General features: G+C 43.0%; 1 protein-coding gene across 2 annotated transcripts in view; it reads right to left on the minus strand.

Moving 5' to 3' along the window:
• Positions 1–21,971, minus strand: part of PROM2 (prominin 2) — a 30,159-nt gene extending 8,188 nt beyond the window's left edge. The window contains exons 1-18 of one of the 2 annotated variants that reach the window (XM_074209240.1): positions 21,581–21,971; positions 20,587–20,636; positions 18,081–18,283; positions 17,713–17,833; positions 17,385–17,448; positions 16,890–16,979; positions 16,144–16,343; positions 14,370–14,444; positions 14,064–14,127; positions 13,404–13,563; positions 12,685–12,837; positions 11,835–11,958; positions 10,955–11,046; positions 10,752–10,836; positions 6,696–6,842; positions 2,109–2,180; positions 1,122–1,214; positions 85–138 (exon numbers count right to left, since the gene is read on the minus strand). In XM_074209240.1, the coding sequence (XP_074065341.1) occupies positions 85–138; positions 1,122–1,214; positions 2,109–2,180; positions 6,696–6,842; positions 10,752–10,836; positions 10,955–11,046; positions 11,835–11,958; positions 12,685–12,837; positions 13,404–13,563; positions 14,064–14,127; positions 14,370–14,444; positions 16,144–16,343; positions 16,890–16,979; positions 17,385–17,448; positions 17,713–17,833; positions 18,081–18,283; positions 20,587–20,636; positions 21,581–21,824 (2,091 nt within the window). In that variant the 5' untranslated portion in view covers positions 21,825–21,971. The remainder of the gene's footprint in view (positions 1–84; positions 139–1,121; positions 1,215–2,108; positions 2,181–6,695; positions 6,843–10,751; positions 10,837–10,954; positions 11,047–11,834; positions 11,959–12,684; positions 12,838–13,403; positions 13,564–14,063; positions 14,128–14,369; positions 14,445–16,143; positions 16,344–16,889; positions 16,980–17,384; positions 17,449–17,712; positions 17,834–18,080; positions 18,284–20,586; positions 20,637–21,580) is intronic. The other variant, XM_074209241.1, reaches the window with a different exon arrangement.
• Positions 21,972–26,845: the final 4,874 nt, after the last annotated feature.

A 26,845-nucleotide genomic window follows, 5' to 3' on the forward strand; every position in this document is an offset into this window, starting at 1 on the left:
TCCCTCCCAGTCACTCCCCAGCTGTCTTGGGGACAGTAGGCACCCCAACCCATGGTCTCCATTTCCCCACCCCATACACAGCACCTGGAGGCGTGAAGAAGATGCTGAGAGGGCACGGACACTACGATTCAGTGTCACCTGTTTAGTAGAGAATGGGGGAGACTCATTAGTAAGGGGAAGCAGGGTTGAAAAGGCAGTCACTGGACAAGCATTTATTATTAAACACTTATTATGTGCCAGCTAAGTACAGGGGCTACAAAGAAAAGATGAAGACAATCCCTTCCCTCAAGAAGCTTGCCTTCTAACAGGGGAGGCTCATGAATTGGATTTGAGTGAGGAGGGGCTGTGCTAAGTCATCAACCTCATTTTCTCCTCCAGAGTCATCTGGGTCCAGTAGACAGATATGAATCAGGATGACTGAAGATGATTCTGGATGCAAGGCAATCAAGGTAAAGTAACTGGTCTAAAATCAAACAACTAGTAAGAGTCATGTGCCTGAGTCTGAATTCAAACTCCAGTCCTCTGGACTCCAAGGCCAGTTCTCTATCTACTGCACCAAGGTGACTGGAAATGGCCCTGGATGCACTAGGAGAGCTTGACATTTTAGAGCTATAGTCTTTTCCAGGTCTCAGTTTGACTGAGACAGTATCTACTCAGTGATTAAGGCTAGGTGAGAAATGAGGCAAAGAAAGGCCTCTTTACCTAATCAAAAAAAAAAATCCATCTGGGAGGGGGAAATCCTCAAAGGTTTCTGATCAAAACAGAAGCAATTGATATTTACCATTCACTCTGAGCCAATCAGGACCCAAACAGGTGGGGCTGGCCTGGGACTTATTGACGGCCAATCAATGAGAGCCAGAGTTATTCTGGACAGTTTATTATTCAAAAGCCCAGTCCAGAGAAGAAGTTTAGGATGCTGGAGGAACAAGATTGGTGAAAGTGGATTATAGAGTTCAAGGAGCAGGCTGGAGAGGTAGGAAAGGATCAGATTCCAAAGGACTTTAAATGACAAATAGAAGATTCTAGACCAGTTCCTAAGGGTTCTCTAGATTCCAGCCTTCTGAGCCCATCTTTAAGCAAGCCTCCTGCCTCCCTCCCATTTTCTTCATCTCCCCACTCACTACATGGGTCTCCTGAGGGAGGATCTTCTCCTGGTAAAGGGTCTGTAGGGTCTGAGCCTCCTGCTTCAGTTGCTGCCCCAGGGCAGATTCCTTCTGGAGGGATCAGAAATAAGAAGAGTTGGATGGACCCCAGAGGTCAAGAACAAAATAACAGCAGTGCTGTTCTTGTTTTTGTTGTTATTGTTCAGTTGTTTTTAATTGCATCTCACTCTTCATGATCCTATTTTGAGATTTTCTTGGCAAATACTAGAATAGTTTGCCATTTTCTTCTCTGGCTTATTTTATAGATGAGGAACCAAGGCAAACAGGGTTAATCAACTTGTCCAAGATCACATACCTCTTATAGCAACTGAGACCAGATAAATTCAGAAGATGAGTCTTTCTGATTCTAAGTCTAGCACTCTACCCACTGTACTACCTGTCTTCCCTTAACAATAAAGACTATATTTATTTTTCCCCTTTTCAAAATGCTATCGAGCCTATTATTTTGTCTGAGACTTACTACAAACTTATGAGGTAGATTAACCAGGGAATAAAATCCTCATTTGACAGATAAAGAAACTGAGGTTTATGGAGAGTAAAAGATTTTTACCTAGTTATCTGTGGTAGACCTGACATTAGACTCTCAACATCCTTGGGAAGATACATTGAAAGGCCTCAATCCTACCTTTTAAGAGATTTTTCCTTACCTTCCAGTAAAAAAAAAAGTCAGATATATTATTTTCTTCTTCTCTGTCCCTAGTCATCAGAATTGAAGCCAGAGAGATAAGTGACTTATTCAAGGTAACACCATAGATATAAAGACTTGGGATTAAAATAAATCTAGTTCTAATCACAGCATTCTTTCTCCTAGCCTGCCTTCCTCCAGCTAGCTCTCTGGCCCCAAGTCAGGTCTTCTTGGTAGGAAAATTCACCTCACCTACCTCCTAAGCATCCTTTTGGCCCTAACCAATTCTTTGTTCCCCTCATGCCCTACTCCTGGCTTACCTGGGCTTGTCCCAACTTCTCCAGCTCCTTAACTAGCTTCAGGATGTCAACTTGTACCACTGGCTTCTGGACCTGAAAGGACAGAGCAATGATTTAATGCTGAAAGGTGCTCCCCACTCTGCCATCTCTGCAGCTCTCATATGTAGTCCCTCTGGGACATTCTACCCTAAAATTTAGGTATCTTTGGAGTTAATGATTTCACAGTTGCTGTAGGCCAGGCAGACAAGAGATAGGCATGGAGGTCCAGGACCAAGGCACTTCTATAGCAAAGTGTATGATGCTCTGGGACAAATTAAGAAGTGTAGCCTAAAAAAGAGAAGAGTGGAAGAAGCAGGATGACTGTGTCCCAATATTTGTAGACTATCACATGAAAGAAAAATTATATTTTTTTTGCTTGGTATCAGAGAACAGACCTAGTAATAATGAATTGAAGACATTTCCTCCCTTTCATAGCCAGAATCCTAGCTGTGAAAAAGCTGTCAAATTCCACTTGACTAGATTTCCTCCTCTCACTAGCTTCTCAACTCCTTCCAATCTAGTTTCCAAATACCATTTAACTGAAACTGCTTTCTTCAGGATTACCGGTGGCCCCTCTTTAAAAAAATTATTGCTATCTTTGAGGTTTTTTAAGATCATCTCCATTACTAAATATATTTCCCCCTCTTCTTCCCTACCCAGAAATAAGAAAATGACAATATTCATTCTTTTTTTTTTTGGTTTTTGCAAGGCAGTGGGGTTAAGTGGCTTGCCCAAGGTCACACAGCTAGGTAATTATTAAGTGTCTATGGCTGGATTTGAACTCAGGTCCTCCTAACTCCAGGGCTGGTGCTCTATCCACTGCGCCACCTAGCTGTCTCCATTCTTCTTTAAAAAATGACAAATCTGGGGCAGCTAGGTGGCACAGTGGAGGGGCAACTAGGTGGCACGGTGGATAGAGCACTGGTCCTGGAGTCAGGAGGACCTGAGTTCAAATCCGACCTCAGACACTTAATAATTACCTAGCTGTGTGGCCTTGGGCAAACCACTTAACCCCATTGCCTTGCATAAATGAATGAATGAGTGAATAAATGAATAGATAAATAAATGAATAAATGAATAAATAAATAAATGAATGAATAAACAAATAAATAAATAAATAAAAAGATTAAAACTAAAAATGAAAAATCTCTGCCATCAAAACAAGGAAATTCTGGTATGAAAACAAGGGAAGGGGAGAAAGGAGGAAAAAAGAAATTTACATCTTAATTTTGTTGTTTATTTGAAAGGAATGGCAAGTTATGCAAAGCAGATTTGCAGTTTCATGTGCGATCATCTTTTTAATTACACTATCTTATGGAAATGCTTGTTTTATTCCATAAATTAAAATCAAATAAATTTTTTTAAAAAAGAAAGAAAATTCCCTACATTGATACAGATTGTCAACTTGTCTGTTAACCAACCTACAGTCTTAAGGAATTGTTGGGCCCTGAAAAGTTGTGTCTTACCCAAGGTCACATAGCTAGTTAAAAGAAGAAAAAGGCCAGGTCTTCCTGACCCCAAGCCAACCATCTAGCCATGAAGTCATGCTGCTTCTCTTCCCAGTAACTTATTTTCACAATCTAAAGGTTTTTTTGTCAGACTCTCATGAGAAAGCCATATGTCTCTTTAACCTCTCTTCCTGATCCTACACTATTGATGACCTTCTCCCTTGGATATTTTCTCCATCATGGGTTTTCACAATACTATTGTCTTCTACTTCTTCTCTGACCTCTCTGCCATTCTTCATGAGTCTCTAATGCTGAGATTCTAATATTGTGTGATCATCATACAAGTCCCAGCTCTCTATGTATGGGTACCTCAAGATTCTATCCTGGGTCCTCTTCTCTCTAGATTCTCTCAGTGAGTAGTCTCATCAGTTCTCAAGTCTCTGAAGATGATTCTCAAGATCTAATAACTAGCCTGAATTGCACTCCTTAGGTCTAGTCCTCCATGCTCGAATGAATGTTTTTTTAAAAAAGCAATTATTAAACACTTTCCTTGAAAGCACTAAGAAAATCTCCCAAGAAGTTTATAAGGGAAGGGAATTCCCCTCTAAAAGGGGAAGAAAAAAAGTTTAAAAAAAAAAAGGGTTTCACTTAAAAATTTCCCAGGGTTCTTGAATCTGGGCTGTCTTGAACCTGGAATCCAAGAAGCAGTGGTAGAGGAGAGGGCAGTAGAACAGTCTATCTGGTCCCAAAGGCATCTAAAACTCAATATGTCCTAAATAACAATTTTTTCAAGCTTCCCTCCAAATGGAAAAACAAAAACACCCCCTTCTTCCTAATTTCTTTGTTTCTATTAAGTAGACCACTATCCTTCCTATTACTCACCCAGGTTTACAACCTCAAAGACATCCTTGAACTTTCACTCTCTCTCACCCCCACATTAACATGGGAATGGTCAAATCTTATTGATTCTATCTCTTCAACATCTCTCACACATGTACCCTTCTTTCTACTTATTCCCTGCCTCCAGTCTCTTCCCTCCTATCCATCCTATATGTGGACTGCTCTGCTCAAAAAGCCCCATTTGCTTCCAATTGTCTTGAAGATAAAATGCATTAAATACCTCTGGCATTTTAAAGACCTTTACAATCTGGCTCCAGCCTGTCTTTTCAGGTTTTCTGAACATTAGTTTCTATAGCACACTCTTATGTTCCAAGCAAACTGGCAGACTTTGTTCTTTGTACGCTACAATCCATCTCCCATTGCCATGCCTTTGAACAATCTGTCCCCTATGTCCTCACTCTGCCTCTAATTCCTAGCTTCCTTCAAGGCTCAGTTCCTACATAGGGAGAGGAGGAGAGGAAGGGAGGGAGATCTGCTTGATTACCCTCAAGTGTCTAGTCCTCTGTCTCCCACCAATTACTTAGCATACATTTTTAATTTATTTATCTAAATTTGTGCTATTTTCCCCAATAGAATGAGGGCAGGGTTGTTTTGCTTTTGTCATTCTACCTCCAACATTTAAATAGATTTAATGAGGCTTGACAGAAAGAAAAGCTTATTAACAGTTGAGTTATACAACTCTTTTTGTAATGGCAAAGAATTGAAAATTGAGGGAATACCCATCAATTGGGGAATGATAAAAACACATTGTGGAATATGAATGTGATGGAGTAACCAATATCCTATAAGAAATCATGAGGAGCAGCCAGACATCAAAAAAACTTGGAAACACTCAAATGAACTGATATTGAATGATGTCAGCAGAACCAGAACAGAAGATCACATTAATAGCAACCTTGTGACATGATCTACTATGAAGGACTTAGCTCTTCTCAGCCCTACAATGATCAAAGACAATTCTAAAAGACTTGTTATGGAAAATAACATCCATGTCCAGAGAAGGAACTATGGAGTCTGAATGCTGATCAAAGCTAGTAAACTATTTTTAATTTTTAAAGTTTGTTTTATATATTATAGGTTTCCCCCCTCATGATTTTTCCTTTTTGTTCTGACTCTTCTTTCACCACATGATTAATATGGAAATATATTTGACATAATTATACATGTATAACCTACATGTTATAGGTTCTCCCTCAGGGGAAGGGGGGAGGGAAGGAAGGAAGAGAGAAAAATGTGGAACTCAAAACTTTACAAAAAAATGATTGTTGAAAACTATCTTTGCATGTAGTTGGGAAAATAAATAAATATTCTTTTAAATTAGAGCTATTGGTAAAAACTACCATTCCATGTAGTTGGAAAAACAAGTAAATAAAATTTTTTTTAAATTAGAGCTATCCCACAGGACAATAGGCCTCCCCTTCCCCCTTCTCCCCCCACCCCCCAGGAAATAATGAGTTTGCCTCCCTCTCCCAAATCTTTAAGAGGCAGGATGACTATTTTTCTAAGGTATAAAGAAGATGCTTGTTCAGATATGGACTAGAGTAGATGGCTTCAGAAGCTTCCTCTCAGCGCTGACATTCCTTGCTTCAGTTCAATAGCCAGTAACAGGAAAGAATTGAGTGGAAAGAGCTTTAGGTTCTTTATGAATAGTACTGAAAAGGACCCCTGAGTCTCAATTTTCTTATCTCTACAATGAGGCAAAGGACCAGTTAATAGCAACAGCTCACATTTGCGGTGCTTTGTGGTTTACAAAGCACTTTTAAAAATTGTTTTGCACAATAACCTTGTAAAGTTGACTTTGCAATTTTTTTTTTTAATTAAACCTACTCTACAGATGAGTAAAAGGGGAGGAGGGCAGTCTTGAGACAAAGAAATTTGCCTGGGGCCACACTGAGCAAGGTAAGGATTTGGAGTAGGATTCAAGTCAAGCTTTCATGACTCCACCTTCTTCTCATACCAAGTACCTCTGCACCAGAGTCGCCTCTTGGGCATGAACCTTCCAGGGCTGATATTCTAGGAGACTACACAGGCTATTTCAGACAAGATGAGGATATCACAAGCTTGTAGGATTCGTCACTAAAGATGGAAGGGACCATAGAAGATCATCCAGCTTGATCCCTTTATTTTATAGGTAAGGAAGCTGAAGACCAGAGATCTTTGGTCCAAGATCAGGGTAAACAGATCCAAGTACTGAGCAACCAAGGGAAGGCAGTAGGCTCACCTGGGCAAGGAAGCTGGGATAGTCAATCTTCTCTATCCCGCTGTTCCTGAAGGCCTCCAGATCTCTCTCAGCAGCTTCATTCAGCAGGTTCAGATCACTCATATCTACTTCCAAGTTCCTCATTTTTTCCCGTAGCCGGGCAGTATACTAGAATAAGGAGAAACCGGCAAGTTGAGCCAGGACCAGCTCATAGGCAACCAGAGAAAGGAGAGTCCCCTCTGACTCCATCATCCTCAGATTGCCCAAATGTCCAATATCCTTTGGACCATGTGCCCACTCTTTAGTGAGATCCCAGCAGTGTCTTATGCTATAGACATTTCTCTTTTTTCCTCTAGAATTAAATACAGCCTATGAGTTTTTTTAAATTTTATTTAAGAAGCAGAGTTAAGTGACTTGCCCAGGGTCATACAATAGTGTCTTAGAATGGATTTGCACTCAGGTCCTCCTGATTCCTCCACCTAGCTGCTCCCAGATTCTTATTTTTAAAGTACCTTCCAAACTCCTTTTCTTGCTTTACTATGTACTATCATCCCTTCATGCATGATACAGTTCAATCAAACTGGTCTTCTTGCTGTTCTTCACATATAATACCCCATCTTTTGTCTCTGCACATTCTCCCCTAAGATCTGAAACCCTTGCCCTCTGGAGTCCCTACTTTCTGTTACCAAAGCTGAGCTCAAAGGCTACTTCCTCCTCCAACAGGCTTTTCCTGATCCTTCCAATTATTAGTTACATCCAAATTACCTTTTATTGATTTTGAATATATTCATATGTGAAAATTATTTCCCCAATAAAATGTAAGCTTCCTGAGGGCGGGGACTATTTCATTTCTATCTTTGAAGCTCACATGGATGCTTACTTAAATGCTTGAGGACTGATTGATTTTTCTTCTCTTTGAAGAAAAACAAAAAAAAAAACTTTCTTATTGGTAAGTTGCTTACTTTGGGTCAATCTCTCCTTCTCTGAGATTCAGTTCCCTCTTCTAAGTAATTGGGGAAGACCAGATAATTTCTCAAGTACTTCCCAGCTCTAAGCCTATATAAATCTATGATATGCAATCAAATTAAGGTATCAGTTACTAGGTGGCACAGTGGCCTTGGAATCAGGAGGACTGGAGTTTGAATTCATCCTCAGACACTTGACTCTTAACAGCTGTAGGACCTTGAGTAAGTCATTTAATCCTAACTGCCTCTCACTCAGGACCATTTCCAGTCATTCTGATACCCATATCTGGCCACTGGACCCAGATCACTGTGGAGAAGAAAGTAAGGTTGGTGACTTAGCACAGCATCCCTCTCACTCAAATCCAATTCATATGCTTGTCATGGCATCACCTCCCTGATGCCAAGGTCTTCTTTGAAAATGAAGGACAAGGGGGGTGGCTAGGTGGCACAGTGGATAGAGTACTGGCCTTGGAGTCAGGAGTACCTGAGTTCAAATCCAGCCTCAGACACTTAATAATTATCTAGCTGTGTGGCCTTGGGCAAGCCACTTAACCCCATTGCCTTAGAAAATTTAAAAAAAAAAGACTAAAAAAAAGAGAATGAAGGACAAACCTTTTAATTAAACTTGGAGTCAAAAGTCCTGCATTCAAGTCCTGTCACTCTCATTCACTACTATGTAACCTTAGGCAAGAGGTCATTGAATATCTCTGGGCCTCAGATTCCTTCCAGTGTGGCATAATTATAAAAACAATGGTTTAAGAGTAAGAGAACCTGGACTCAAATCATAGCTCAGTCACTCATTCATTACCTGTGTGACTTGGGCAAATGATGGGTCTCAGATACTTCCTCTATAAAAAGAAGGGTTGGACTAATTGCCTTTTAAGTTTCCTTCCAACTCTAATTCTATAATCCTATGACTTATAAATTGTATGACCTTAAGAAAGTTTGGGAAAAATAAAAACACTTAACAAGTCACAAAAACCAGCCATTGTGGGACAATAATAATTATCAGAAAGTTGTTTCTTGTTTTGTACAGAAATCTGCCTCTCCATAACACTCCCTGGTCCTAATTCTTCTTTCTGGGAGCTCAGAGAATCATGGATCACATCCATGGATTCTACCCTCCTTGGGTCTTGTTTCCTGCAGGTTAAACCTCTCCAATTCCTTCAGCTTCAGCTTCATGTGACATAATTTCATGGCCCCTTCACCACCTTGATGATAGTCCTCTAAATGTGTCCCAGTTTGCCAATATCCCTCTTAAAATATGGTGGACAGGATTGCATACTATCATCCTAATTGAGAACAATCACATCTCTTTTCAGCTTTCCTCTCCCCCTTCTCAAAATGTCTTTAAACAGTTGCCCCTTCCTTTAAACCCCTCTCAGTGACTTTACTACCCTTGTCTGGCCCTTCTCTGGCTCAGTTATAACTCCCTCAAAGTCCAAGTGCCCAGAACCAAGTGGTAGTCTACACATAGTTAGACCAGTACTGAATGTAAGCAAAGGAGGCTTTCTGTAGGTTCTCACCAGTCTCCCTGATGACATTAAACATTTTGTTGGCTGATAATAACAAGAAGAAGAATTGACTGTAATATAATACTTTGAGGTTTACAAAATTCTTTTGTACATTTCATCTCTCATTCGAGCTTCAAAATAACCCTTTGAACAACAATGTGCAATAATCAACTATGATAGACTTGGCTCTTCTCAGCAATGCAATATTCCAAGTACAATTCCAAAAGACCCATGATGAAAAATGCTATCCATATTCAGAGAAAGAGCTAAGAAGTCTAAATGCAGACCAAAACATACTCTTTCCCTTTTGTTCTGATTCTTCTTTCACCATATAACTAATATGTAAATATGTTTAACATGATTGCACATGTATAACGTATATCAGATTGCCTGCTGTCTTGGGAAGGGGAAAGGAAAAAAATTTAGAACTCAAAATCTAAGAAAAATGAATGTTGAAAACTATCTTTAATTTGATTAGAAAAAGTATTTTAAGTGCAAATTTTTTAAATATCAAAAGAAATTAAAAAACAAAATAACCTTATGAGGTTTATTACAGATGTTATCATCACCATGTTACAGATAAGAAAACTAAAGTTCAGAGGAGATTAAAAAGGTGTTCCTATCTCAGGTGAATAAGCATTCATTATTAGTAGTAGTAATAATGATATTTAGTGCTTTATGGCCAGTGAAGCTCTTTACTTGTTAATTAATTTTTATAGAATCATATAGTCTAATAACTGGGAGGAGCTAGCCTCAATCTCTCAGTTAACAGTTGGAGAACAGAGGCCTAGAGAGGTTAAATAATTTGCCTAATATCACACAGCCAGAACCAGGCAGAAAAAAAAAACTCAGGACTTTTGACTCCTAGTTTCATCATCTACAAGAACTCTCAGGTCCCTTTCTTGGGACCTGACTGGTATCTTGTATCCTCCTCTTCTTTTATTAGATTTTTCTCCCTAAACACAGAAGGAATCTCATAGGAAGGAAGTATAGTGACCCCTTTGCTCTCCTGGCCCCCAGCTGTGTCATTGAAGTCATATGATATGAATGCATGAAAGGAGCTTAGATATAATAATAGTGTATAGTGCTTTAGAATTTACAAAGGATTTCATATTTATATATATACATATATATATATTAATTCCTTTGATCTCTAGGGATATCTATTCCAATCCTCTCATTTTATAAATGAGGAAAATTAGAGGTAGCCAAATTCAGAAAGGGAAAATTGCCCAAAGTCCCACAGACAGTAATTGATTAAGAGCCAGGTAAGCCAGTTAAGAATTCTACCCCAGGACTTATTCTCTCTCATTCTTGTGCCCTAATGTTCCCCTCCTCTCCCCTAACCATAACCAACTTCTGACTGTCCAGTTCTCATTCTAGTTGCATTGCAGTCAGAAGACCGGTAACCATTGACACAGGTGCTGTCTCAGTGAAGGATGAATTCAGAGATCCTCTCTGAAAGGGAGGTTGAACTCCATAGTTCAACTGCCTGCCCAAGCCAGAACAAGCTCAAAACTCCAGGACAGAAGGTATCAGAATCCTGTCATGCCGGTTTTTAGCCGTGGCCAACTTGTTATTCTTTTCAAGTTTCTTACCTTATTGATGTCCAGGTGCTTTTCTGGGTCATAGGAGCCATTAAGCTGTAGGACCTTCCAGAGAGCGGCACCCTCCTTACACTGCCTAGGAAAATAGCAAGGCATCAATGGGTGGGCCCCTCCTTCCCCAACCTCCTATCCCATTTCTTATATCTCTCCCTCCCCAGCCCTGAGAAGACCAAGATGCTGATGAAGACACTCACTGATAGGCAGAGAGGATACTGATGTCCTTCTTGAGGCCCAGGAGGTGGGACAAGTTCATGGATGAGGGTAGATTCCCTGGGGTGTCAGCAAACTACACATGAAGTAGGGAAAGGAAGTCTAGAGCAATGATTAAGATAGCCCCCAGTTCTGCTAGGGCTCTGGCCTACCGAGGTAGTCATTGATAACCCAAAGCAATGCCCCTAGTCTTTTTTTTTTAATTTTTAAAAATAATTTATCTAAGACTTGCCCAAGGTCACACAGCTAGGCCATTATATCAAGTGTCTGAGGTCAGATTTGAACTCAGATCCTCCTGACTCCAGGGCCAGTGCTCTATCCACTGCACCACATAGCTGGCAATGCCCTTAGTCTTGACCTGAACCCAAATCTTGCTTCTAACTTCAATGTTAGTCTCACTCAAGAGACTTCTCCAACGAGTCGTTTCCCAGGATACAGGAAAGTGGTCTTAGCTAGAGATAATAAAATTCCCATTAATTCCCAGGCTTACAAATTGGGGACAAACTGGGAATCAGGCCTCTTGGTTTCTGTTCTCAGTTTCGAGAATGGAGTATTAGCTTATGAGTATAATGAAACCACTCCTTATCTTTGTTTTCTACAGTAATATGACAAGGAGTTCACCCAGGGACTTCTAGGATTTCTGTCCACATCTCTCTTACTCCCACCTGCTGCTGGAGTCTTTGTCTTTCCCTGCCTCTAATGTTGCTGTGCCTGTTTTTTCACTGTCTCTTCCATTCTGTGTTTCTATTGGTCTTTCCCTTTTTTCTCTCAAGGCCAGTCCCTGGACCAGAAGCTCTGGTGGCTAATGTCGACGTTTATCCAGTGAGACAAGGGCCAGTCCACAGGCCTTGGGCCAGGTCTCACCTGGTACAGCTCCTGGCTCTCCCAGCTGCGGCACACCAGGGTCTGGATGTTGCCTCCCAGGAGGAAGGTGACAAAAATAAGGAGGATGAAGGGTCCAGAGAAAATGAAGCTTAAGCCCACACCCCTACGGAAAAGACAGGGATTAAGAGAGTACAGTGGAGGTTAGTCCTGGCTTTTCCCCCCTTCCCTGACCCAAACTTCTCCCTTCCTACCCTTCCTTAAGCAAACCTGGAGTTAGGAACTGCTCAGAATTGCCTAGGACACTCAACTAGTCAACCATAGGTAATCTCCCAGCAAACCCAACTGAATCCACTCAGGGTCAAGCTAAGACAGGGGTCAATCACTGTCTACAAGGAGCTGGTTTTTTTGTTCAAGAACCATACTGAGTAGGTGATGAGGAAGGGGGGAGAGGAGAATGGAAGGTCTAAAAGAGCAGGAAAGGAAAAAGTTTTCATTATTGAGGGCAAGAAGGGAAGGGTGGTACAGAGGACAGAGCCATCCTTAGGACTGCTGGCCCCTTTCCTACCATCTGGTCAGCTCCATGGACCAGATGGGACCAGATGAGACCAAATGAATAAACACGGCCATGGAGACTGCACAGAACTGGATATCTGTGTTTCAACTGCTAGACGTAGATGCTCACCAAACATGCAATAGGACCCATGCTGAGGCCAGGTGACCCCCTACCTTACACCAGTCAGTTTGTGGAGTAGGAAAGCTACTCCCTGGGACACAGGAGGAATAACAGGGGACAGTTTGGGCCATATCCTTTACCCCAACTCTTAGAGCCCAATTCCATTTGTTGTCCTGTCTTACCCCCTTCCAGCCCCCTGTCCCATCTCATCCTTACGCCATGAGAAACTGGGCTCCAGCCTCGCCCTTGGCTTCTGTGTGACTGGAATCTTCTCTAGCAGAAATCCCCCAGAGGCCCAGGCTGAGGCCTAGCAGGTTACAGATGACCACCAAGAGGATCACAGAGGACAACACATAACCTGCAATCCACCTGTCTCAGCAGGGAAGGGAGGAGAGAGATGGGGAGAGTCAAATTCTGAGAGGTCAAGAAGAAAATGGAAGGACAAAAATATAGAACAATGCCAATGGTACAGTGAAAGAGGAAAGGGGAAAAGACACTAATCCTAGGTCTGGATGTGCATGAATATTTAAGTTCCATGAATTGATGAATAGAATTGATTCTAAGACTTTGGTTACTCATCTGGAAACATTAGGAACTATGAGAATGTAAGATTTTAAAGACCAAAAGAAACTTGGACTTGTATTGCTCCTACCCCCTCACCCTACAAATGGGAGAAACTAATACACCTCATTTCAAAGACTGGGGGGAAAAAAGGAATAGAATAGAGGATCCACTGGACTTGAAGATTGAAAGACTAGGGGATGAGGCTAAATGGGGTGAGGGGGTGGTGACTAAGACCCGAAGAGTGGAAGTAGCTAAATATTGAAAGTTGGGCACTCCAAAATCCAAGTCTTGAGTGGGTAGGGAGTGGGTGAGGGGGCACCTGTATTCTATCTCTATTCTGTAGAACTGCCCTCCCCCAACTCACCCAATACCTGTATCTCTCATATCTCTGGATAGCATGTAGGTATGGCCTGCTAGAATTCTCTGCCTCTGCAAGAGCCTGCCTCCAGCGGTCGGCAGCCTCAGAGTCTGGGAAGCCTTCAGACAGGGTCCTCACTTCCTCTGGGATCTGGGATACCTCCTTCTTCAGCTCTTCAAGAGGAGGTGTGAAATTACAATAAAAATTATGGAGTGACTTTTCTTCCCATTTCAACCCTATTTCTCTTCTTCCTGATATTACCCTAAGTTGTCAGTGGAAAGCTCCTACCTCCCACCTTATAGAAGTAAAGTGACTTTATAGGTTACCAAGTGCTTTCACATGTATTGGCTCTCTTGGACCTGATAATATCCCTTCGAGGTAAGCAGGATGGGTATTATACCCATTTTATAGATGAGGAAACCAAGGATCAGAGAGGTGTCCTGCTTGTTCAAGGTCACACAGCTAATAGGGTGAACAAGCTAGGAACAAACCCAAGTCCTGGGTTCTTTCCACCATCAGGCAATGTTCACTAATCCTCTCATCAAGAGAATCTGTTCATAGAAAATCCTGTGGGACCTTTGGGTCCATTGCCAGGTGATCCCCTGTGGCTCCCAGAAATTCATGCTGGGAGCAGAAGCCGCCTCAGGATTCCTGCTGGTAGATGATAACTCACCGTGAACTGTGTCTGCTATCTCCAGAGTGGTTAGAACTGGGAGTGTATTGAATGTGCTGTTATCCTGGAGAGGGGCAGAAGAGGAGATCACATCTTCTAGATTAGAGAGAATTGTCCCTGTCTCCAGTTCTAAAAGGGGATCCAAGGATCTTAAAGCATTTTGTGGAAGGTATTGTCTATGCCTGGGGAGGGGGGGACTTCTTCCCAGAAATGAGAAGGTGAGATGGCTTGCAAGGCAGTGAACCCCAGAACCAAGAGAAAACACAGGAATTCCATTTTCCTCTTGTCTAACCCCAAGATACACACCTTCTGAACCATGTTGGAAAAATTGGCTTCTGGGACACCCTTCAATTTCTGAAGGACACTATTCAAAGAAGGTACCTGAAATCAGAGCATTAGAAAAATCTATAGAGATAAATCCACCTCCCTCCCCAAACCAATTTGGCCCTAGATGTGGAAACCCAGCTGGCTTAGAGTCTATGACCCCAAGGTCAGACATTTTCCCTACATGACCTTGACCAAATGGAAAGAAATAGGATTGAAAATCAGAAGATCTTTATTTAAATCCCAATACCTAAATCCTCAGACATATTACCTAATCCAAAAGTTCTCAAAGTATGGCCCTGGGGGAACCCTGGGGGCTCCAAGACTCTCTCAGGGAGTCTGTTAGATTACAACTATCTTCATAATATGCCAAAACATTTTAATTTCAAATGCAGTAAATATAGTTAGATCTCTCTTGGGAGGGATCCTCAATAATTTTAAATAGCATAAAAGGTCCAGACTCCAAAAAGGCTGAGATAGATTGTCATTAAAGGAATATCAAGTCTGGGTTTAGAAAAACTGAGTTCTAGTCTCCCTCTGCTATTTATTGCTTGGGATGAACCTGGGTAAGTCACTTTTTCTTTTTCTCATCTCTAAAAAGAAGTTTGGATAGATGACTCCTATGGTCTCTTTTAGCTTCAAATCTTCTCACAGATTCTAGAGCCAAGCATGACAGAGAATAGCAGGAAGATATTGCCCAGAAGAGAAGAATACATTAACAATTCATGTTTCTATGGGACTACATGGTGCAAAAAAGGCAAAGCCTCCCATTGGTAGAGGGAATTTCTCCATTACAGGAGTTACTTATATCAATGATATTATGGGTCCAATCCCTAACACTTTATCTCACTTGAAGAATTATAAATCACTTTAAATATAACTACTTCATGTATCTCAAAACAATACCATGAGGTAAGTACTATCATTATGTCAATTTTACAGATGAGAAAACAGGCTGAGTGAGGTTAATTGACTTTTCCAAGTATACACAATGAGTAAAAGTAAGGCAGGGATTTGAATACAGATCTTTCTGACTCCAAGTCCACCATTCTATCCACTATGATTAAGCTGCTTTAGAAATAAGGAAAGGGAGATGCAGGGTTATACTTTGACTGACTTGAGTCATTAAACCCAATCTAGAAAACATGTGAGTTTGGGATAGTATGAGAGGAAGGAAAAAGTATCCAGAATACTAAAGAGCAGAGAGGGAAGGAAGACCAAAATTTTCACTCCTAGAAATAGCACACATGCTCCAATTCCATCTAGAATTTCTTTAGGAAGGAAAGGAATAGGGATTTATTAAGCCCCTACTATGTGCCAGTCAATATCAAATGTGATATCATTTGATCCAACTCTGGAAGGGAGACACTATTATTATCTTCATTTTAGAGTTAAGGAAAGGAGGCAGACAGAGGTCAAATGACTGCAGCCAAATTTAAACTCAGATCTTCCTGATACCAGGTCCCAGAATTCTACCCACTGCACCACCTGTCTCTGCAATGTCATTTCTTTACGTTACAGGGCAATGGGGAAACTAGAAGGCAGAGAATAGAGCTAAATCTCCACTTCCTCAGCCCCCTCCCCGGTTCTATTCAATGTTCCACCTCAATCAAGAGAGCCCTGAGCTCCCCTTATTCTATTTCTACTTCTCTCACTTCACCAGCTCTCCCGATCTCCCAACCACACCCTTCCACCCCACTTCCACCATGATAAAATCCAAGCCACACTGCTATGATGCTGGCCTCTAGATACTCACCTGGCTGAAATTGGCCCCTAGCTCCAAGAGCCGGGCATGATTCAGGGCACTGGCACAACCCTGGCATTGGGCATCCTGGAGCAGGGAGAGAAGCTTCTGCCTACGGTCCTGCAAAGAGGAACCCAGAGGCTCTTGCTGAGCCTGCAGAAAGGCTGTGCTGGAGTTGATTTTGTAAAGGTGGTCCAAAGAAATCTGCATGTCTGAGAGGGGTGTGACAGGTTAAACCAAGGGTTGAACTTAGAGCCTAATTAATATCATCATCATCTTCATCCTCATCAAATAGTTAACATTTCTAAAATACTTCACAATTGGTTTATATTATTTGATCCTCACAGCAATCCTGGGAGGAAAGTACTATTATTATCCCCATTCTACAGTTGAAAAAACTGAGGCTGAGAGGTTAAGTGACTTGCCTAGGGTTACACAGTTAGTAACTATCTAAATCTGAATTAGAACTCAGAACTCACTGATTCCCATACCGTGCTACTATAACTGCCTCATGAACAAAACCATTCTTGTCTTTTCTCACCTTCACTGCACTCCCTTCATCCTCCACAAATTTTTCATCTATGCCAACACACTCATACTATCCACACTCATACATATTCACACACACACACACACACACACACACACACATGCACCACACACACTCACCAGTTCCACATCCATGTGCACATCCCAATACACTCATGTTCATTCATACCCACCTGTCAATCACCCCATGGATTCAGGGTCCCTCTTACCTTGACCCAGTCTCTGTAGGGAGGCTAGCATAGGATACACTGTGCCCCTGAGCTGGGTATGGATGGTGCTGCCAATGTTTGCACCAACACCTGGGGGGCAGGAGACAATGAACATTTTTACAGAGGAGCCAGTGAAGGCCAGTGAAGGAGTTGGGGGAGGAGGGGAGGATGGACCCAACAGTGTCCAGGGACACTGAAAGTCCTGTAGGGCTTAGATGAGCATCAGAACCAAGGTTTTGAAAGGTCAGGGGCTTGATATCCCTGCCAGGTGTAGCCCTGAGATCTGATTGTAGTAGGCCCTTGTTCAGTGGCCACATCTAAACCCCACTTTTGTGGGTGCTTCCCAAAGGCAGCATGGTGCTGATAATGGGAACAAGGCAGGGCTTCCTCCTAGGGAATTACTGGGCTGTGAGATTAGCTTCTGAGGTGGTGTTGGGCTCCTAAGCAGCCCATGCCTTCAAGTTCCAAGGGGTTCTGGAGCCCTCAAGCCCATACCATTCAGTTCCTCCAAAACTTGATTCTGGGGGATGGAGAACTGCCCAGCCACTGCCTGCAACTCCTGTAAAGACAAAGGGAATCCCAAGTCCAAGGTGATACCTTTTCCTCCTTCAAATCTATCTAGAAAGCTCCACTATTCTGACTCTGTCCCAGCATCAGGAGCCAATAAAACATTGTTTTTCTCCAGGCAATTTCTATTCACTGGATCTATACATAGACACCAATTAGCTCCTAAGCAGCAACTGGCTGCCTCCCTGACCACCTGCAACATCTGTTTTTTTCCCCTGCTCACTTGCTGCTGTGGCAAAAATGAATTAGTTCTTACCTGGGGGACATCAGAGACCAGACCCTGTAGGGAGTTCAGCACCCCAGGCACAGCCCGGACACCAGGGCCTATCTCTTCATGTGTCCTTTGGTTGGTAATGAAAGCACAGACCACACCAGTCCTATTGCAGAAGGGATAGATATAGTCAGTAACCACAGTGGCCATAGGGATGCCCCCAAGGTTTTTACTGTGAATTAGGGGAGCCCAAAACCCTTGCTTTCCCTGCCCCATACCCCCCCAAGAAAAGGTGAAGTGCATTAGGTTCTCCCAAATCTCATAATTCTGTGTCACGCCAATTTGCTTTCTCTGTTCCCACCCCTCCAGCCACTCTTTCTTCCCAGGTCCCCTAATGGAAAGTCATTGATTACAGGAGGAGAAGAGTGATGAGCAGCAGAAAGGTCATGAGACTGCCCCTCTCACAGGCCATAGACTTGTGCTCAGCCTTGACTCGGCCCCCACAGCGCCGTCGGAAACGGCAGCAACAGAAGCAAAACCCAACAGTGGGCACGATGAGAAGGAAAAGTCCAGCGATCACAGCACACACCACATAGCCAGCCTCATACCGGACCACCTGAAATGGATATTGAGGAGGGTGAGGGAAAGAGAAGGATTTCAGCCAGCATCTCTTGCTCTGGCCATCTTCTTCATCTCTCTCCTATAATACTTAGAAAGGATTAACAGATTAGCCCTCCCCACCCCCACCCCAAAGCCCACATTATAACCCCACCCTTTGCTCAGTTTATGGATATCCAACAATGATCAGAGAGCTAAGCACTCAGATTCTAGATGAAACCTTTATTGCAAAAATAATTAACAGATTAAGATAATATCCCCCTTAATCCTTTCCTAATTACCCCGCTTGTCTTCTTATAGGAGATGTGGAAGGTAATGAGAGACTGGGCTAAAAGTGAATTTCACTCAAGGCATTTTTGCCTATAAAATAGACAAGGAGAAGATCTGTATTTGAACCTCTGCCATGTATGCCACTGAGACAGCTAAGTGGTTCAATAGATAGAGCACTGGACCTGTAGTTCAGGAAGACATGAGTTCAAATCCAGCCTCAAAAACTTAGTAACTGGGTGGCCCTGGGCAAGTCATTTAACTTCTGTTTGCCTTAGTTCACTGGAGAAGGAATGGTGAACCACTCCAGTATCTTTGCCAAGAAGCATCGGTGCTCTGTGAACATGGGATCATGAAGATTCAGACACATATGAATGATGGAGCAACAACAATGTATGCCACTAGCTAACTGGGTGACACTAAGCAAGTCACTTCCAGCCTCTGGATTTCACCTTGCTTGTCTGTGAAATGAAGTGTAGGACTAGACAATAATGACAATGATAATAACTATACTTACATAGTGCTTTACGGTTTGCAAAGTATTTGACAGAGTAATCAGTCAATAACCCTCTATTAAGCAGTGAATAGAACATAGAATCAGGAAGCCTCACCCTCATGAATTCAAATCTGGTCTCTAGCTGTGTGACCCTGGGCAAGTTACTTAACCCTGTTTGCCTCAGTTTTCTCATCTGTGAAATGATCTGGAGAAGGCAATGACAAATCTCTCCAGTGTCTTTGCCACGAAAATCCCAGATGGGATCACAGAGTCAAACACAACTGAAACAACTCAACAACACCAAATATGTGCTAAGGACTATGCTAAGCACTGAGGTTATACAAATAGACAAGATAGTCCTTCCCCTCAAGGAGCATATAATCTAATAAAGGAAGAAACATGTAAACAATTGGGGCCAACAAGCTATATATAGGATAAATAAGAAATAATCAACAGAGAGAAGACTCTAGAATTGAAGGATTTGAGAAAGGCTTCTAATAGAATATGAGGTTTTTATCTGGAACTTGAGGGAAGTCTGGAAAGCTAGGAGGTAAAGGTGAGGAAAACCATTCTAGATAAGGGGTTCAGCCACTGAAAATGCCTGGATCCAAGAGATAAAGTATCTTCCTTAAGGAACAGCAAAGAGGCCAATGATACTTGATCAAAGTGTGTGGGGTGGAAGTTGGGAGGGGGGTTATTGTGAGAAGTCTGGAAAGGTAGAGGAGGCTTGGCTTAGGAAGGGCTTTGACCACTAAACAGATTTCCTAGTGGATCCTGGAGGTGAGGTGATAGGGAACCACAAGAGTTTATTAATAGGAGACTGATGATGTCAGACTTGCCCTTCAAGAAAATCACTTTAGTGGCTGAATAGAGGTGAGCTAGAACCCAGAGAGAGAGATGCAGCAGCCCAACCAGTGGGTCACTGTAACAGTCCAGAGGTGAGGAGATGATGGCTTGTACCAGGGGGTGTGGCAGTGTCAGGGATGTTTTAAAGTGAGATAAGTGCTAAAATTATCCTCCTTTTACAGATGAGGAAACTGAGGCAAAACAGAGGTTAAGGGACTTGCCTAGAGACAAGTCAACAAGAACTCAAGTCTTCGTGACTCCAGGTCCAGAGTTCTAACTGCACCAGTTAGCTAACAGTGGGCATATGCTTTAGAGTTCTGAGTTTTGTAAAGTGCTATACACACAATCTTTTGTTTGAGTCACTATCCTATGAGATGGGCACTGCAGGCATTAATGACATTATTTTAGAGATAAGGAAACTGAAGCTTGCCCATGATTTCACAGCTAGGGGACCTGTGAGAGAAGAGATTCAAACCCAGATCTCCCCTGACTCCAAGTTCAGCCTTCTTTTCACTAGAACACCCAGCTTCCCAACTCAATTTCCCCTAGTTACAGCATTCTATGAATTTATAATCTATTCTTTATTTATAACCTATATTTTTTCCCTTTATCCCCACCCCACTCTGTCCCTCCTATCCTTTGAAATTCATCCACTTTCCCCATCAAAAGTAAACTGGACTTTTTATACTCACATCTGAGGTTCGAACCAAAGAAGGTTCATTCAGGGCTACTCGAATCAACCCTACAGAAAAGAGAAAAGAGAGAGAGAGAGAGAGATCACCTCTATCACCATCACCATCTCAACTAGCTACCTTGCTTTTCCAATCCCTTATCCTGATTGCCATTAATCAATCTAGAGCCATAATAGAGATATTTCATATTTTGGAATGAACAGAAGCTTTGGGAATTCAGAAGGAAGATGCAGGGAGCTCCTCCCCCCCTCCACACCCTATGTGCCATGGAAAGGACACCTTGCCCCATAAGGTCCTGCCCAGACCTGCTACAGGGAGCTGGGCTTGATGAGGGAGTGGGGGAGGCAAAACTCAAGGGAGAACACTCCAAGAGTTACCCACACCCTATTCTTCTCAGCACCTTGCTCCCCGACCCCGCCCAGGCCTCCCCAATTTAGGCCCTGAATGGTCAGGGAGCCACAATTCTTGATTCCCAGAAGCTCTGCCATATAGGGGGTACCATGCCTATTAGGTTGCAAAGGTGAGAAAGATGCAAGACTCCAGAGCAAGGGGTCCAGCCTAGTCTAACGTTTCCTCCTCCACCCAATGAAAAAGATTAGAGATGGAGAGGACAGCTTACCCCTGAGAATGCAACCTTGAAATGCTTCACTCTGCCTCCTAATGTCCCCAAGACTGGCATCTGCTCTCCCACCAGCTCCTTGACCCCCGCCCTATCACCTCCGCTTTGAAAGCTCTCCCAGACATCTCCTGATGCTCCCTCTGCCACCAAGACCACTGTCCTACTTCTCCTAGGAATGCAGCCAATCCTGGAAGAAGGAGCTATTGGGAGCTCTCTCCTTGCTGGCGCCAGAGCCGAAGATGTCTGGGTCCCTCTTGTCCTGGGCTGGCACAACACCACACTGACCCCAGATAGAAACTGAGTAGCCCCATGGGTAGACACGACTCTGTGATGGTCAGAGGGCTTCCCCCTTTCCCCTAAGTCTCCCGTCCTCACCTTCTGGGAAGGGGTTTAGCTGCACCATGTCCAGGAAGCCCCGCACCATCCTGTAGAGGGGATCCAGGGACCCAGGTGGCCGCGCCTGCGGATCCAGCCAGCGGCCTTTGCCCAGCCCGATAAACTGCAGTTTCTCCGCCTGGCCCTGTGGCCCACAGTACTGTGAAGTCATCTGGCCCCTACCAAGGGCTAGCTCCAGTCCCAACAGGAGGGCCAGGGGGCCCAGGCTTCCAGGGAGTCTCATCTGGAAAGGGACCCTGGAAAGGTCTAGAGACAGACAGCAGGAGTTGGGGCAGGGGGGCGTTTCAATAGTTCTGTGAGCAAGCAAGGCGGAGAGGGCAGGACATACATCCTTCTCTCTAGTCCTCCGCTCACTGGAGTTTCTAAAACCGGCCCAACTGGTTTGCTACTTCCAGATCTGGCTCCCTTCAGTGCCTGAGGACCAGGAAGGGAATAGGCATTTGGGAGGGGGAGGGGAAAGGGGTTGAGTTCGGGTGCCTCCCTCCATAACCAAAAGGAGGCAATTTGGGATGGAACTCAAAGCATTTTTACATCTTAACTTCTCCCCAGCCCCTAGACTTAAGGTGATGGAAACCTCTCAAACTATGTAAGGTTTCTCCTAGGGTGTCTCTAGGGCAGAGATGGTAGGAGTAGGTATAACATTCTTCCCAACCCCACCTAATTCCCCACATGAAGGTTCACAACCCTTATCCTTCCTCTTCTCCAAGAGGCATCTAGCTAGGGGAGAAAGATGAGGGGGAAAAAAAGTCTCAGTTAATAACGGGTTCTGCCCAGAAATGAGAACTCATCAGAGGGGGGTGATCCAGAGTTGGGGTTCAGGGCCCCAAGGAAGAAGGAAGGAAAATCTATCAACGGATTAGGAGTAGGTAGGAAGGTCACCTGGCTAGGCATCTCCCATGGATAGAGGATGCCCTTGGGGAAGAAAGGAGTCACTGTTTCTAGGAAGAGATGGAAAGAAAGCTCTCAGGAAATCACAGAATATTAAAGCTGGAATAAACCTCCAAGAGCTAGGCAGTGTGTTATAGGGGAAATAGTTCCACATTTATAATCATCAGAGCTGAGTTCAAATTCATTCTTATATATATGACCTTAGGCAAGTCATTTCAACCATCTCAACCTCACTCAGTTTCTTCATCTGCAAAATGGGAGGTTGGAGAGATGGTCCCTTCCACTTCTAAATCCTTTCATTTTCTAAACTCTTTCATTTTATGGAAGTGGAAAATGAGCCTTAAGATGTCTACTTGCTCTTCTTTGATGGAATTGTCAATATGGTATAGAGACAAAACCGTTGTTTTTGAAATCTAAGGACTGAGTAATATTTTTATCCTGATGCTATTTTACCTGTGTGACTTTGGACTCAACCATTGACCTTTCTGGGCTTCAGTTTCTTTATCTGTTTAAAAAAAAAAAGAGTTGAACCAGATTATCATTTGCTGTTCAATTGTGTCCAATACTTCATGGCCTTATTTGAGGCTTTCTTGACAAAGATACTGGATCAGTTTGCAATTACCTTCTTCAGCTCATTTTGAAGATGAGGAAACTGAGGCAATCAGAGGTTAAGTGACTTGTCCAGGGTCACACAACTAGTACATATCTGAGGCTAAATCTGAAACTCAGAAAGCTAAGTCTTCCCAATTCCAAGTCCAGAACTTTATCCACTTCACCACCTAGCTGCTCCAGTGATCATTTAGGACCCTTCAAGTTTTTAAATCTATGAGACTAATAGGAAGGAATTTCTGCCTAATTGGGGTGGGGTGGGGGGGAATTGGGAGAAGGGAGTTAGAGATGGCAGTAAAGAAAGACAGGCAAGCTGGCAGACCCAAAGGGAAGAAGAAAGATTCTCTAAGTTCATTCCTAAGCATGTTTGTCTCTAGGTTTATTTTTAAAATGTTTTATAAATGTCATCAGTCATTTCCTGTACATGGGCACCCACTCCCTGTCCTGAACCTTCTCTAGGAAGATCTGTGAAGCAAAGGACAGTTTCTCCCTTGTTTTTGTGTGCTTGGGGCAGCCTATGATCTCAGAACCTCAGTCTGGGCTGGGAAGGATGGAAAAAGGGGAGGAGATAAGAAAGGAGTAGGTTCATCAGGGGTTAGTTTTTTCCTTTGTGATTTGTCCTCAAATTTGAATTGCTTTGTCACTCAGGACTCACTTCCCTTGCTCACTCTATATTAATCTGCCCATCTAGAAAATGGAGGAAATGCCAATTGTTGTGAACAGAAGGGAGAAGACTGTGAGATCTTCGAATATTAGGGGACCACAGACAAAGTTGGGGCTGAGCAGAAAAACAGTAGGGCCTGGAAAGAAGATGGTGTCAGAAGCCAAGATGACAGTCAGCTGTTCCTCTCTACCTGTCAGTCAGGTGATTAATAAGCATTTATTCCACCTACTAATAGACTGAATACAGGCAAAGAGGGTCTGTCTGTTCCTGCCTTTGAGCAATCCAACTCATAATCTAATGGGGTTGCAACAATTATGTACAAAAAAGCCATAAACAGGATAAATAGGAAATAAAACAAAAGGAAGAACTAGAATGGAGGGATTGGGAAAGGCTTCCTGGAGGAGCTCTCTGTCCTCTGAGGGTTCCTTCCTCTCCCCTCCCCTCCCACCAGTCTCTGGTCCTATTCTGGTCTTAAAGAGGTCCAACTGATTTTTCTCCTTGGGTTCCTTCAGGTGATGGACATTAGGAACCATAATGAGCTACTGTTGGTGGGTGATCAGGTTGACTATTGGTTGTTGGGTGATCAGGTTGACTATTTGTTGTTGGAGCAGGAAGGAATTTTAGGGCCCAACTAGTCTGGTCTCTTCATTCCACAGTTGAGGAAACTGATCCCTGGGGGAGGAGAAACAATTTGCCCAAAGGCACACAACCAGCCAGTGACACTTCTGTCTATGGTCCCCAAAAGAGTGTCTTTGGCATTAAACCCCACTTGTCCTTAGAGTTCCTTCTGAACCCTCAGCAGGTAACTGGAAAAAGTCTTTCCTTCTCTCTGCACCTCACTTCCATTTCATCCTGGAGGTCCCACGCCAGTCCTATCTCCCTTCCCAGAATTCACATTCCCCACTTTGTGTCCACACCTGTTAAAAAATAGACAAACATTGATTATATTGTTTGTACCCAGCAGATACATGCCACAGTCTCCACCCTGTTTACCTCCTTGTCTTACATTTGTATCTGAGGTGCTCAGACATATGTGAAAGTCACCTCCTCCCTGGGAGTGACTTCCACCACAGAGCCAGGTCTCTCTTCCCATCCTTCTCTATGTCCCTCCCTTGGTCAGCCCAGTCAATTCTGATCTCTTCCCCCTTGTCTACAAGAACAGAAACCAGGACAGTTCTTCCACTCCCTCATCCCCATTCAGATTGTTAAGAGAAAATTACCCCTGTATAGAAGACTTTCTAATTTTAGTACTTGTCTTCCTAGCCCAAAGAATGTAAATAACCTCTTCCAAGGCATTCTATAATCCATTTATAGAATAATTAGTAATAGTCCTGTCCCTGTTTTGATTTTCATTGTGTTTTCTGACTTTTCTGGATTATAGGGGTTGGAAGGAGTTTAAATTCATAATTTGATCCATGAGTCCCTGGAAAATACATCTTAAGCCTTTAGAAAATTAGCTTCAAATTCTCATATGCCTCCCTTTTGTTTTTTTACTTGTAACATTATTATTAGGACAATCATTAGTGCTATTGTTTTTAGAAGCTCTGCACTAATGACATTTTGTACTTTGAAGATTCCTCTCACCAGAACTCAAAGAATGTTTTTAAAAATATTAGGCCCTCTCTGGGCCTCTGCAGCATCTCTGGAATGGAGCATTGGGAGGATCTAAGCAGAGATCCATCCATTTGATGGAGGGCGGGAAATTAATTCATCAAGTTGGGTGGAGACTTGCCCTAGGGTCAGTGACCAAACAAGGAAGAGAATCCAACAGCCCGGCTTCTGTGCATCTCGAATCTCTGGAGACTTGGTAAACTCTCTAGTATGGGGGCACCCAATCCCCCCCTTTCTCCATCACACAAACCCAGGCCCAGCTAGCCTGACTTTTAGGCACCTAAAATCCTCTGGAGAATCAGAAGATCTCCTCTGGGACCTCCTTGAACCTCAGAAAGCAGGCTCAGACGCTGACTAGAGGGGCCCTGGGAGGTGGTAGCAGGAGAAGAAGCGGGTGCTATAAATGAACCTCCTGGGGCCTGGGACCAAAAAAGCCATGTGTGGGCTGCCCAGTCAGCAGGAACGCCCTTGTGACTGTCTTCAAGGGCACTGGCAGATTAATAGGCAGTAAGGCAAGCTTTGAGAAGAGAAAGGTAAACACCAAGAAAGAGAAAGGAGGGTGGGGACAAAGGGCACCTATGGACTATCCCACCACACTGGCATACTTGGAGGAAGGACGATGGAATTCTTGCACACCTACCAGGACCTTCTTCCCCACGAAGTTATAGAATCACAGAATTTCAGTTCAAAAGAACTTCAAGATTCATCTAGTCCAACCTAAATCATAACAAATAAGAAACTGAACTAAAACATTAAAGATAGTTTTTGCTTGAAGGCTTCTAGTGAGGGGTGATCCACTGCCTCCTAAGTCAGACCATGCCCTTTCCAGGCAGTTGTCTTTAATAGAAAGTCCTTATATCAAGACTGTTAACCTGATTTTTTGCACTTTCCTTCTAGTTCTGACCTCTGTAGCTGAGCAGGACATAGCAAATCCCTTGTTCATAGGCTAACCCTGAAAGCACTGAAAGATAATAATCATATGTTCTTACCCCTACTCCCTCTTCTGTTCTCCAAGCTAAACATCCCTAGTCCTTTCAAACAATTTTTTTTGGCAAGATTTAGATATCTTTCACTGTCCTTGTGGTCTTCCTCTGGATGTTCTTCCTATACCATTCCTTGTTCTTGTACCTTTTTGGTCATCATGTCTTCCACTCAGAAAGTATAAGAGCCCCTCTCTCATCTTTCTGCCCAACTCTGGAAAATGAAGGAAGGCTCTAAGAAATAAAATCATATTATAAATAATAAAAATGAATTATGATTGCAGCTCAGGTTTCCTCCCAGTTAAACCTAAGGAATTTTGCACAGAATGTTGGAGAGAATATGATTTGACTGTGATATAATACAACACAATATCACACATGACTCTGAGACAGGAGAATTTGGTGAGGGGCTTAGGAGAGGAGAGAGATATATACCTTTTTTTTCCTTAGAGGGAGGCAACATACAGTGTCAGACTCTCTTGAGAACTTACT

The sequence above is a fragment of the Macrotis lagotis genome, chromosome 1 (genome assembly GCF_037893015.1).
Source record: "Macrotis lagotis isolate mMagLag1 chromosome 1, bilby.v1.9.chrom.fasta, whole genome shotgun sequence".
In the NCBI taxonomy this organism is placed as follows: domain Eukaryota; kingdom Metazoa; phylum Chordata; class Mammalia; order Peramelemorphia; family Peramelidae; genus Macrotis; species Macrotis lagotis.